Source organism: Amphiprion ocellaris, chromosome 18 (genome assembly GCF_022539595.1).
Source record: "Amphiprion ocellaris isolate individual 3 ecotype Okinawa chromosome 18, ASM2253959v1, whole genome shotgun sequence".
Lineage (NCBI taxonomy): Eukaryota > Metazoa > Chordata > Actinopteri > Pomacentridae > Amphiprion > Amphiprion ocellaris.
The window spans coordinates 8,949,545-8,962,313 of NC_072783.1; the positions used below are offsets into that span (position 1 = coordinate 8,949,545).

A 12,769-nucleotide genomic window follows, 5' to 3' on the forward strand; every position below is an offset into this window, starting at 1 on the left:
CGCAAAAAAATGAGACGAAAATGTGAATTAGTCTTTAGAACAACTTATCGAACTAGTGCTGTTACTAGTACCAGAAGGTGCTGCTATAGGCTACGTTACACCTAATAAACAGAGTAGAAGAAGACGGACACAAAACCAGTAGTTTGGTCATCTACAAGAAAAAAAAATGAGAAACGTCTAGAGATGGGACTAAACTTAAGAACTTTAGAAAAGGTGTTCCCATCTCTCATGAAGCTCATTAACACCTCAAATGCATATAAAAACATCTGCTAGAAACAAAGCTGTTAGAACTTATTTAATAATTTAAAAATGTTCAACTTTCATGCCAACTTTGCTTCAAGGAACAATAAAAATAACCACCTCAAGTTCAAACAAACTTAGGAAATTTTGCTGTTTCCATTAATCTTTTCTACTAAAATAAGACAAAAATGTTTCCTCAGAAATAAAATTTCTAAAATGTCCTTTGAAATCTATAAAGATGGCCAGTGACACTGGTATTAGATCTGCTGTGTTATGTTGCACTACCTTTAATATCTCTTAATTATTCTTCTGAAACATGCTGCCTCGACTCTGTGGGAGGTGGAGTTGGCTAAAATTGAAGTCCATTAAAGATGCTAAATATGTTTTCCTTCAATGTAAGTTGTATATTAAAGTTACTATTGATAGATTTAACAAAATGCAAATCTAAAATGTGAGCTTCCTTAACGAACTATTTTAAAAATGACTGACATTCCAAAGTAATGCTCCATCTGTCATGAAAAACCCAAAAGCGGTCTTTAGGTGTTCGTAAATGCAAACTGTAAAGTGTAGTGTAGCTTCATGGTTTAGGTTCGATGGGTAGAAAGTGTGCCTTTATGTCTGGAAACGCTTCAAAAATCTAAAGGTTCCTTCAGTCCTTGATCTGAGTTTCCAACACGTTTTAAAGCCCTGTGAAGTCAATGCAAATTTGCGACTGACTTATCAGAAAGCATCAAAATACGGCATCTGTACCGTTACCTTATAGTCTGCAAGAGAAGTGGGTGGTTTAAGGTTCCCAGCAGGTCTTTATGTAGAACTGTTGGCACACCTGGGCGCCATCATTTGTTGGTGTTTCGCTCCAAAAATCTAAAGGTTCCTTTAGTCTCTTCTGTCATTTTAAAGCCCTGTGAAGACTAAATGCAAATTTGTCGATTGACTTGTCAAAAACCAATGGCTTCCTTGGAGTTACCTTTGTAGTCTGCAGTAGAAGTGGGTGGCTCAAGGTTCCCAGTAGGTCTTTATGGAGAATTGGTGGCACACCTGGTCACCATCGTTTGTTGGTGTTTCGCTGATGAGCCTTAAACACCTCCAGACCGTTCAGGAGTAAATCTCGGCATCCCACCACCCCCTAGATGCCACTGACTCACTTACAAACCCAGATGAAGTTCTTTCTCTTCATCTAAAACCCCTGACTTCCCTCTTTAGCCGCTCAGAGCTACTGTTTGTAGTGGTGACGTGTCTACAAACCGTCTAAAACCAGTCTCAACGGGTTGCATCTTTGATTTCCAGCCTTGTTGTTTGCATCACCTGCAGGCTACCAGAGCTTCTCGTAAACCTCCTCTGCTGCATCCTCTTGGGGCACTTCAAGCTCCATGACGTAAATGAAACGTAGCGAGGCCGACCGCGGCACAATGTCTGGGCTGAGGTTTGTTGACGCATTTTCATTTGGGAAGCAGAGCCTCCGGCCTCCGATCGATGTTATGATTAATGCCGTAACGGTTAGTCAGTCCATTCACAGAATAGTAAACACCAGCGACCTTGGTTAATTAATCATCCGAGCCAGTGGTTCCCAAACTGTGGGTGTAAAGCCTCGCCGGAGGTCGCGAGATGAATAGAAAGGGGTCCCAGGATGATGACTGGAGTAGAAAATTACTCAGAATTATGTTTGTTGGTCATATTTTTCTTTAGATTTTTTTGGTCTAAATTTATTCATGAGAATTTTTGATTTTACTCATTTTTCAAGCTTAAATTGCCAAACATTTTAAACTTCCAACTTCCCAAACATGAGGATTTTTACCCATCTCAGTTTTATATATTTGTAAACAGACAATTCTATATGCTGATGGTGTGTTTTCACTCGTCTGACTTTTTATACACTGAACTAGTGATTGATAAGTGGTTTATAATGGAGATTGATTTAAAAAGCCACTAGTTGCTGCCTTGATTGCATCGCATTGGCACTGACAGTGTAGGAGGAGACATTACATCAGGATTAAGAGGGTTTGAGTTGGAAAAAGCTGCTTTGTTGCCAAAAGAATTGACTTTTCTCTTGATACAGTGCAAGACACAGACTCTCTCAGAGTCCATGTTCTTCTGTCTCTTTTCTAAAGAAACTGAGCAGTGCTGTGGACACTTTTTAATGAGATGTTTCTCCACGGGAGGCAACGTTGTGAGTGATATTAGCTGCAGTTCCCGACATGCGAGTGCAGAGTTGTAACACCGATCCGACGCGAAAGCTGTGAGGAGGGATGACGAGGAAGAGAGAATTACCTGCCTCATGTAAACACTTTCCACCTGCATAGTTCCACTTTCTGACGTTTTCAATGGCTGGCTGGTTGATAGAAAGGAGAATGAGAGGAAGTATGTAAGTGTAAACCAGGAGGAGGAGAAGGAGGAGGATCTGCTGGAGGAGTCACGCTGAGTCGCTCGACTCGGCCGTGATTAATGATCATCTTCTGTTGCCTCTGTTCTTCTGTTTTCCTTTTGGAGGGCTGCATCAAACGCATTTCTGCCTCAAAGTTTCATGCAGACGTTGTCGAATCGGTTTGTGGATTTGAGAGAAATGTAATTCTCGTCCGTGTTTAGGAATTCATATCCTGACACTTTTGTTTTGATCATTACGCTGGGGAAAAATAGAATCTAGCTATGATGTGGTTTCCTGTGATGTTCAAACTGTAAAGAATCTTTGAAACGTCGATGAAACCCGATTTGAAAACAAACACTCCAGTGATGATCCACAGCTGATTTCCACTAAAAGCTACAGATAACTATGAGTATATTTACAGACAGCAATGAAACAAACATCTTCTGAAGACTCTCGAATATGCAGGTCTTTTATCTCAAAACTAAAGCTGTGAATTAAAGTTTCCATCCGCTTGTGCATCATGGTGTCTGGTGCTGAAAGTTTGTTTTTTGGTTTAGATTTGATTTTGGTCCTGGTTTTAGACCTTTTTGGACTGGTTTCAGGCTGTCTAGAGCAGGTCTTTTGTTAACTCCAGAACACCAAACCTACCATCAAGCATAGTGGTGGCAGTATCATGCTCTGTGGAACTGGAGCTTTACACAAAGTAAACTGAATAATGCAGAAGGAGAATTACCTCCACATTCTTCAGGCAAACCTAAAACCATCAGCAGAAGGTTGATCTTGGACACAGTTGGATGTTTCAACAAGACATTGAGCCCAAACACACATCAGACATGGTAAAGAAATGGTTCCATCAGGCTAGAATGAAGGTTCTAGACTGGTCTCCCCAAAGTCCTGACTTAAACCCATCAAGAACCTGAAGAAATAAATCTGAGTCAGAAGGACAACAAAATTAGTTGAATTGAGCCAATTCTGTCCAGATGAGTCAAAGAGAAACCAGAACGTTGTGGATGGAACGGTGCGCAATTGAGGTAAGAACCTCCAATAAGTAGACGACCTATAATGAATCTATGAAAGAACCAAAATAGATGATTATTGTTTGTGGCTGAGGCACATATGTGTATCAGTGATTGGTTCCTAGAAAATTAGGAGTTATAGGAGTCATTAGAAACTCAAGACTGCCATGATGTACATTGTCTTTACACAAGTGTGTTTTTTTTCACAACCATACAAGTCGCAGTTTGATTAATCTATTAGGGTTTGCTTTGAAGACCATTTCAGAAATCCTGAATCTGATGTATTAAGCTAACATCAGCAGTAGTAGAGGGAGAATTTGCATTCTTTAAGTAAAAGTGCAAATATCACACTGTAGAAGTCCTGTAAAAGTTTTCAGAGTAACAGCGTGTTATTCCTCTGTCATCTTTCCACACATTTCCTGTCTCTCTTCACTGTAACTGTGCAAAACAGGTGGAAACGCCGAAGAAATAGCCTTTCAAAAACAACAGTCTTTTAGCACTTTGGCAGTTTGTTTGCCTTCATCTCGGCGAGACACAAAAGAGGTTTGTTAGTTTCAAGGAACATCACAAGTCATTTGAGCGGCGCAGGTGTTCTTTTTACCTCCGCACTGCATGAATAAATCTACATACAGCCTCGCAGTGCTTAACATCCCTCCCGTGAGATTAGTCTAATTTGAGGGAAAACATCTTTAAAATATCACATTTTCTCAGCGAGTGTAATTACTGATGATCTGTTTGACTCGCTGACATGTTCCATTACTCAGCAGAGTTTATGCACCACTGGTCCAGACCACCTTCAGCGGGAAGTAAGTCAATAAATGGCGGACTCCTTCCAAGCACATGTCTTAAATGCTGATCGTGCTCGCTGTCAGCAGAAAGCAGAAGCAGCTTTCGGTCAGATTTAGACTTTGTGCATAGAAGCAGCTTCAGACGAAGAGCGGCTGATTGGCAGTGGCATGAAAGACCGGTTGGAATCTAATTAGGGCTCCATATCTGAGACTGATCACTACATGCACTGCAGGCCCGATGCACTGAAGTTACATGAATAATGGAAAAGACTTGAACTGTGCTGCTTTAATGTACTTTAATGTGCAGCATATGAATTCTTCAGGGTCCGTAATAACCTATGCCGGGAGTTAAAAGCGCTCACGTCATATACACCTTATGGCTTTCTTGCCCATACATGCATAATGTCAGTAAGAGGAGAAACATACAACAGGAGTCATGACAAAATATATGTGAGCATATTCTACAATATATGCAAATGCAGGATATAGTATGAAAAACATGGCAGGATGACCCTGTTAGGGGTCATTTGCATGTATTATGTTGCATTTCATCACCAATCAGTTGAATAATAGGTTTCCAAACTAAGTTAAGACACAGGACATTATTATAAAACAGTTTAAGGTTATGAATCCCAAACCGAATAATTAATGTTAACACACTGTGCCCACATTCACGCAAATTATTAACGAAGAAAAAGTCAATTAGTCCCTCAAGAGAGAATTGATGATTATTATTTATCAAATAAAGACAGCAGGCTTCTGAAATGTGAGGATTCGCTGCTTTTCTCTGTTTTTATACCATCATAAATTAGATGTCCTGACTGTTGGTTGGACGTACAAACTCTTTGATTCATTATTCTGCTTTTTTGGTTTCCCAGTACATGAAAAAATTCTGCAAATCTACAAAGCCTCAAGTCCAAAGCCAACTGCAATTCCGTCCCCACAAACTACACAACTAAACTATATTCTTAATGGAGATTTCTGTCAGTTAACATTTGTTTGCAACGTTTCTTCGTTTATTTTACTGCTTCACTGTCACCTCTTTTCAGCCAACCAATCATATATTAGATGGATTGTCGCCTTGGTAACCCAGAAAATGGAGGAGATACCCCAAACATGTAGCAAAAGAGTCATATTTTAACCCTAACCAAGTAATTTTGGTGGCTAAACATAACCAAACTTCTAATATGTAAAAGTGACAAAACATGACATTTTCTTCAACATAACCATACAGTTTTGGTGCCTAAACGTAAAGCCAGTGAAAGCTGAAAATAAACTAACTTTCTTGTTTCCCACGACGTCACAGGTGACAACTTGCGTTCATTTCAAAAACAAACTTACATTATGTGGCAAGAAAGACTTTTTTGAACATTAAAGAATATGAGCTTACTCTAGTAGACCCCAAAATTACAATTAGAAATGTGAATGTGGAGAAACCAAGGTCTTTAATGAATGATAAAAAAAAAAGTTCACTTGGAAACAGGGCAGAATGATCACATCAGATACCATCAAAAGTGTGACTTTTATGCAAGGATGGCTTAAACCTGTAAGTCCTCCTTTGAAACTCAGACAATGCCATTCAGATTTACAGTTTTTAAACTACCAAAAACGTCACAATTTTCACAGATGAAGTGGTTCACGTGATACAAAACTAGTACTTTTAGGTCAGACCAGTTATTATTTGACCTCATACACTTCTACAGTTTCACACCACCTGTTGTGTCCATCCCGTGCATGGATACTATAGTAACTGATCCCAGGAGAGGAAGACTTTAAGCTCGAGGCGACAGGTCTGACGGCTTTTTACTGTCTAAACTACACGGTGTTTAGTTTCCTTATCGGAGTTGTGGGAAGGTCGTATAATCGCGAGGAATTTAGCAGAGAAATAAACAAACAGCCTCCAGCGTAAACAGCTGATTGACTTCCTCCTCATGCCTCTTGACTAAATTGTTCTTCGGGCTGAAACCAGTCGACCAGCTTTAACCTCAACATGCCGGTCTGAAAGTGAAACCTGATCGCTGCTCCACCTCCACCATCCGTGTGATTCATAAGTGGCCTTCGTCCTCCTCCCTCTGCTTGTCACTGTTTCATGTCTCAGTGTGGGTGAATGTTCAGCTATTGTGCGCCCACAATAACGAGCATGTTTGCTTCTTGGAAATTGTTGTGTTCAAGTTTAAGTCATCAGCTCGTTGCGTTTTAATCCAAAGCTTCTACCTGGGAGGCGACCAGAGATTTCAGTGGTTTGAGGTGTGACACTGTGGCTCCTCCATGTGGCACGAGAGCATGACTACAGGTTTACTTACCAGAGAAACCCAGACTTTGTTTACATTCATTGTCTGTCTTTCTGCTTATTTAATCTGAGCTTCTTTATTTCTTTTGCACTTCATTTCTGATGGTTAAAGGCTTAAATTGAAAAAAAAACTTGTTGATACCACTCTAGATCTCCAGTTGGCAGATGAAACCACCATTATCAACAAAAATTTATGTTAATTTGGTGCACATTTTCCACTTTTAGTGCAAAACTATCAGATAATTTATGCATATTGAACCTTGCATATGCATATTGTAACCTAAGGATTGATGGCTTAAATTGGGCAAAAACTACAATTATCAGCAAAAATTGATATCTTTTCCCTCCTTAAGCCCAATAGCATCATGTAATTTATACATATCACATTTTTTTTTGTACAACTTCTGAGCATTTTGTAGCATAAAAATATGAATAAAATCACATGAAAATGAATTCAAATTGGCTGGATCCACAGTTTGCAATCAAAAAAGAAAAAAAACACCATTAGCAAAAGTCAATGTTACTTTTGTACACATTTGTCTCTTCAGGTACAATGGTATGGTTTTACGCAACAGAGAAACTAGAAAAACTACAATTATCAGCAATAATCGATATCATTTCCCTTTTTAAGTATAATAACATCACATAATTTATACATATCACCCTTTTTTGTACAACTTCCAAGCATTTTTTAGCCTAAAAAATGTGAATAAAATCACATGAAAATAGATTCAAATGGACCGGTCTTCAGAAAAATACTAAAAAAGGTGGCTGAGCTCACCTCCCCTTCACCATGTGGGAGTAATGGAAGCATCAGATAGAAGGGCTTGTCACAACGTACAACAGTTGTGTCATTCATTAATTTATTCCTCTAAGTTTTGATTTTCAAATAGTCAGAGTGTCCCAGCGCTTATTTTAATTTCAGCTGACTGAACTGTCGACGGTGTCACAGTAAATTAATACGATCATTATTTGGAAATGTGGACTTTTCATGCCACTGCTCCACCTCGTCTCCCACATTAATGTGTTTTTCTCCTCGTCTGGCTCCGGCAGAAGCGTGGAAAGACGAGATTCATCGCTGCAGCCTCGTTCTCCTCGTCAATCCCGAGTTATTAGACTCATTACGGAGACGGTTGGTGTCTGGAGGGCCGTCGTCCTCCTGAAAACCCACTAAATGAAAGCGTAATGTGGACTGACAGTCTGAGGGGAAGGTGATGCAGGGGTTTTTTCAGACAAGGAAAAGCGAGAAAAATCTCTTTCTCTGAGCACCTGAAGGGTTTTAAATAGTCTTAAAATAGTTCTCCAGGCTTTTTAACTACCATATTTGCATAAAATCTCCATGAATCACACTGCACTCTACCTGCAGACTTATTGATCCAGATGAATTATAAATAAGAATAAAAAGCTCGCATTTGCAGCATATTAAATCATTTGAACCTGTTTTTTCATACTGAAACGAAAAGAGCAAACTGGGAGCAGAGCAGCTGCTGAAATATACACAATAACAACTGGTGATTTGGCATCTTTTGTTGTGATTTTGATCTTTTCGTTGTGATTTTACGTCGTGTCATTGTGGTTTTGTTTCTCTTCGAGGTGATTTTCAATCAATTTTGCGTCTTTTTGTAATGATTTGGCATCTTTTTCCGGTGATTTTGGTGTTTTTATAGTGATTTTTCATCTTTTTGGAGGGGTTTTGCATCTTTTTGTTTTGGTTTTGGTCTTTTAGTGGTACTTTTGCGTTGTCTGTGCTGGTTAGGCGTCTTTTTGTGGTGATTTTGCATCTTTTTATAGTGACTTGCCATTTTTTTCTGGTGATTTTGCTTATTTCTGTGGTGATTTTACGTTTGATTTTGCGACTTTCTGCAGTGATTTTGCATGTTTGTGGTGACTTTGAGCTTTTAGTGGTGATTTTGCATCTTTTTGTAGTGATTTTGGTTTGTTTGTAGTGATTTTGCATCTTGGTGGTGATTTTCCATATTTTTGTAGTGTTTTTAATCTTTTAGTGGTGATTTTGCATCTTGTCATTGTGGTTTTGCTTCATGTCTTGGTGATTTAGCATCTTTTTGTAGTGATTTAGGTCCTTCAGTGATGATTTTGTGTTGTGCCATGGAGTTTTTTTTGCATGTTTTGTGGTGATTGTGTGTGAGATTTTGGTCTTTTTGGGGGGATTTTGCATCTTGTCATTGTGGTTTCGCTTCCTGTCTTGCTGATTTTATATCTCTTAGTGGTGATTTTGCATGTTTTATGGTGGTTTTCTCATTTATTTTGGAGGTGATAGGGTGTTCTTTTTTTGTGGTAACTTTGCTATTTTTGTTGTGATTTACCATTTTTTTGTTGCGATTTCACACCTTTTCATTGTGATTCCACATCTCGTTGTTGCGGTTTTGAGTGCTTTGTGGGGATTTCACACCTTTTTGTGGTGATCTTGGTCTTTTAGTGTTGATTTTGCATCTTGTTCTGGTGGTTTTGTGTGGATTTGCATCTTTTTGGTGATTTCACATCCTTCTGCGGTGATTTTACTCAATGATTAAAAGCTTGTATGACAAAATTAGGGGGGGAAACAGTTTAGAGCCACACTGTTGTAGATCTCTTGAGATGTAAATAAAAATCTAATTGTTCTGAGACATTTGGTTCAATTCTGAACTACAACCCTAACAAACTGTTTCAATATCTAAATGAAAAGCCATGCTGCCGGTCTAATGACCTTTCATCTATATGTTTTATGAACAGTAAAATGAATCTCCAAGGCCACTACATAGAGCTGCTGCCGTTCTATTTGCGTTAGATTACAGAGGATCAGAATTATATGGCTGTAGAAGTCAGAGATATTTTTGTGTCTCTGCATTTCCACCCATAGATGATCTTTTAATTAAATCTCTCAGCCTGTTCAGCACCATGGTTACATTTTAATTAGCATACTCGCTATATAAAGAACTGCTTTATGTGTGCGTCCAGCGCCCAAGTTTCTCTGTGCTTAGAGTTACTTAGTGTTCTGGCTCTGTTTTTACAGCACACTTCTTCAGAAAAATACATATCGGGAAGGAAAATCTTAAGATTAGAACCACTTTCTTTGATTTAAACTATCAGAAATTCCAATCTTTCTGCAGTGATTTATGACCTTTTAGTTGTGATTTTGCATCTTGTCATTGTGTTTGGCTTCTCGTACTGGTGATTTTGTGTCTTTTTGAGGTGATTTCTTGTCTTTTTGTGGTGATTTTGCATCTTTTTGTTTTGATTTTGGTCTTTTAGTGGTTCTTTTGCATTATTGCTGCTGGCTTTGCGCCTTTTTGTGGTCGTTTTGAATCTTTTTGTAGTGATCTGGTGTCTTTTTCTGGTGATTTTGCAGCTTTTTTGCAGTGATTTTGGTCTTTTGTGGTGATTTTGCGTATTTTTGTGGTCATTTTGGTGATTTTTTTTTTCTTTTTGCGGTGATTTTGCTTCTTTTTGTTTTGATTTTGGTCTTTTAGTGGTGCTTTTGCATTGTTTTCCCCAGTTTTGCATCTTTTGTGGTGATTTTGTATCATTTTGTAGTGATTTTTTATCTTTCTGTAGTGATCTGGCATCTTTTTGTGGTGATCTTGAGTATTTTTGTGGTGATTTTGCGCATTTTTGTAGTGATTTTGCGTCTTTTTGTGGTTGTTTTGTGTCTTTTTCTAGTGATTGGGCATCTTTTTCTCGTGATTTTGCTTAATTTTGTGGTGATTTTGCATAATTTTGTGATGATTTTGCGTAATTTTGTAGCCTATCAGAAATCCCGATCTTTAAATACAAGGAATTCTTAATATTAATGCTTAATTAAAATTTTCACTTCTGATGCTTCTTCTTTACTGCAAACTTCAAGCAAAATATCTGTTATTTATAGTCAGGAAATCGCAGATTGGCCCTTTAATGCAATCACTTCTTGAGGTATGATGTTGACACTTTTACTAATGAATGCAATAATTAGCCTGATTAATTGCCTAATTAGCACGTCTGCTGTTGTATAATGAGTGATGTTGATTATAGCACACTGTTAGGTAACTGTCTCTCAAAATCATCTCTCGGTTTGTTTTTTTTTTCTTCTTCTTCTTACATCTCAACTTCCTGCAGCCGATCTGGTGTTGTTTGGACCAGACAGCCACGTATGACAGCGCGTAGGCTGCTAAGTTTCTCTGCAAACAGCCGGGCATCGGTCATTAACGCCTCATACCGGAGCTCAGCGCTGTCTGGCACATTACCCAACACCACGGGAATCTTTTTATTTCTATCAGTTACATAAGTGGGCTTGCTGATAGAGTCGGGTTCGATGCGTTTTGCCTTCGACCTTCGTGTGCCTCGAGGTGATGCTGGTTGTGGATGAATGGTTGAATTTAAAAGCTGGGTTTGCTCCAGTTCAGCTAATCTACAGGAAATACTCACCACCATAATAGATGAGTGATCAGTCAGCCCGAGGGCCCCACTTCTTGTTCCTGTAATTCGTGGTTTTCAGGTCTGATGCGCTGTGACATTTCCGATATAATTTTCGAGGCGTCACATGAAGGAACAATTTGTCTGCTTTTTTATATGTCATGACTGTGATGCCCGATCCATCAAAATTCTTATTTGCTGAAGAACTTGGTTATTAAAGGGCTGATTCACCCACTTCACACAATGAATTTTCACCCGCAGATGTAATTTCTGTGCTGTTGAATGCTTTAAATGTCAGCTCTAATGCTATTTTTTTTTTGTTACCTGACGTGATTTCCTGGGTTCAAATTAGTTCTATTTGACGTAATTTTCAGCATATTAACACTCAAAAAACTACCGGTGGGTTTGAAAGGCATGTTGTCTGCTATTTATCAGGCAGGAAATGTAAAAACAGGAAGAACCGTGCTTCAATGTTCAACTTTCAGATGGTTCTTGATGTGTGGCGTACGATTTTGTAGGGGAAATTAAGCAAATCTGAGCTTATAAGTGGAATATTTTGTCAAAATTTGCCAATAGTAGACAGTTTGCACCAGATTCTGCGTTTGAAAAAGATAATACTGTGCTGCTTTAGTGCAAGCAAGAAGCCATGTGTGACCAACAGTCTTGTGATGACAATTCAGGAAATATTCGACTTACCCACAGACATAATTTCTGTGCTGTCGAATGCTTTAAATGTCAGCTCTAAAGCTTTTTTTTGTTACCTGATGTGATTTCCTGGGTTCAAATTAGTTCCATTTGACATAATTCTTGGCGCGTTAACACTCAAAAAAGGCATGTTGTCTACTAGTTATCAGGCAGGAAATGTAAAAACAGGAATAACTGTGCTTCAGTGTTCAACTTTCAGATGGTTCTTGAAGTGTGATGTACAATTCTGTAGGGGAAATTAAGCAAATCTGAGCTTATATGTGGACTATTTTTTCAAAATTTGCCAAAAGTAGACAATTTGCACCAGATTCTGCATTGGAAAAAGATAATACTGTGCTGCTTAGTGCAACCAAGAAGCCATGTGTGACCAACAGTTTTGTGATGACAATTCAGGAAATATTCAATGGAACTGCAGGCAGTGTATGCAAAGCAGAGATAGGGCAATTGTGAGAAAAATAAAACAAATTTAAGCAAAAAAATAAATGCTGCAGCACTTAAAAATGGTATAAAGAGCAGCAATTTGTGAGTAAGTTGTTGGAAGATACATTCAGTATGGTGAAACATCTTTCTAGAGTCAATTTTGTAGAGGTTGTAAGCATCTAAGAGGAAAAATATCCATAGTACGTAGAGCCACCATTTCTTTTTGTCATTGTTAGTAACTCCTGTGGACAGTTGGAAAAGTTTGTATACTCTTCAGTCTCAAACCTTTACCAGGACCGTGGAGAAAGCAGACGTATTGACGACATGTTTTTTAACATCCTACCCCCTTCTTCCTCAGTACGTGGAGGCCATCAGCAACAAGCAGAGCGAGCTGGACAACTACATCGCAGAGGGCTACAAGAACGCTCTGTCCGAGGAGAGGAGGAGGTACTGCTTCCTGGTGGACCGTCAGTGCGCCGTGGCCAAGAACAGCAGCACCTACCATGGCAAGGTAAGAATAAACACCAGCTGTCTACCTGCTCATGTGCCGGCAGTTCTTCTC

General features: G+C 38.9%; 1 protein-coding gene across 7 annotated transcripts in view; it reads left to right on the forward strand.

Annotated features, from left to right (window-relative positions):
* The window catches only part of baiap2b (BAR/IMD domain containing adaptor protein 2b), a 115,895-nt gene that overhangs the window by 73,322 nt on the left and 29,804 nt on the right, over nucleotides 1-12,769 (forward strand). For all 7 annotated transcript variants that reach the window (XM_055004423.1, XM_055004420.1, XM_055004418.1 and 4 more), the window contains one exon: nucleotides 12,566-12,718. In XM_055004423.1, coding sequence (XP_054860398.1) covers nucleotides 12,566-12,718 — 153 coding nt within the window. The remainder of the gene's footprint in view (nucleotides 1-12,565; nucleotides 12,719-12,769) is intronic.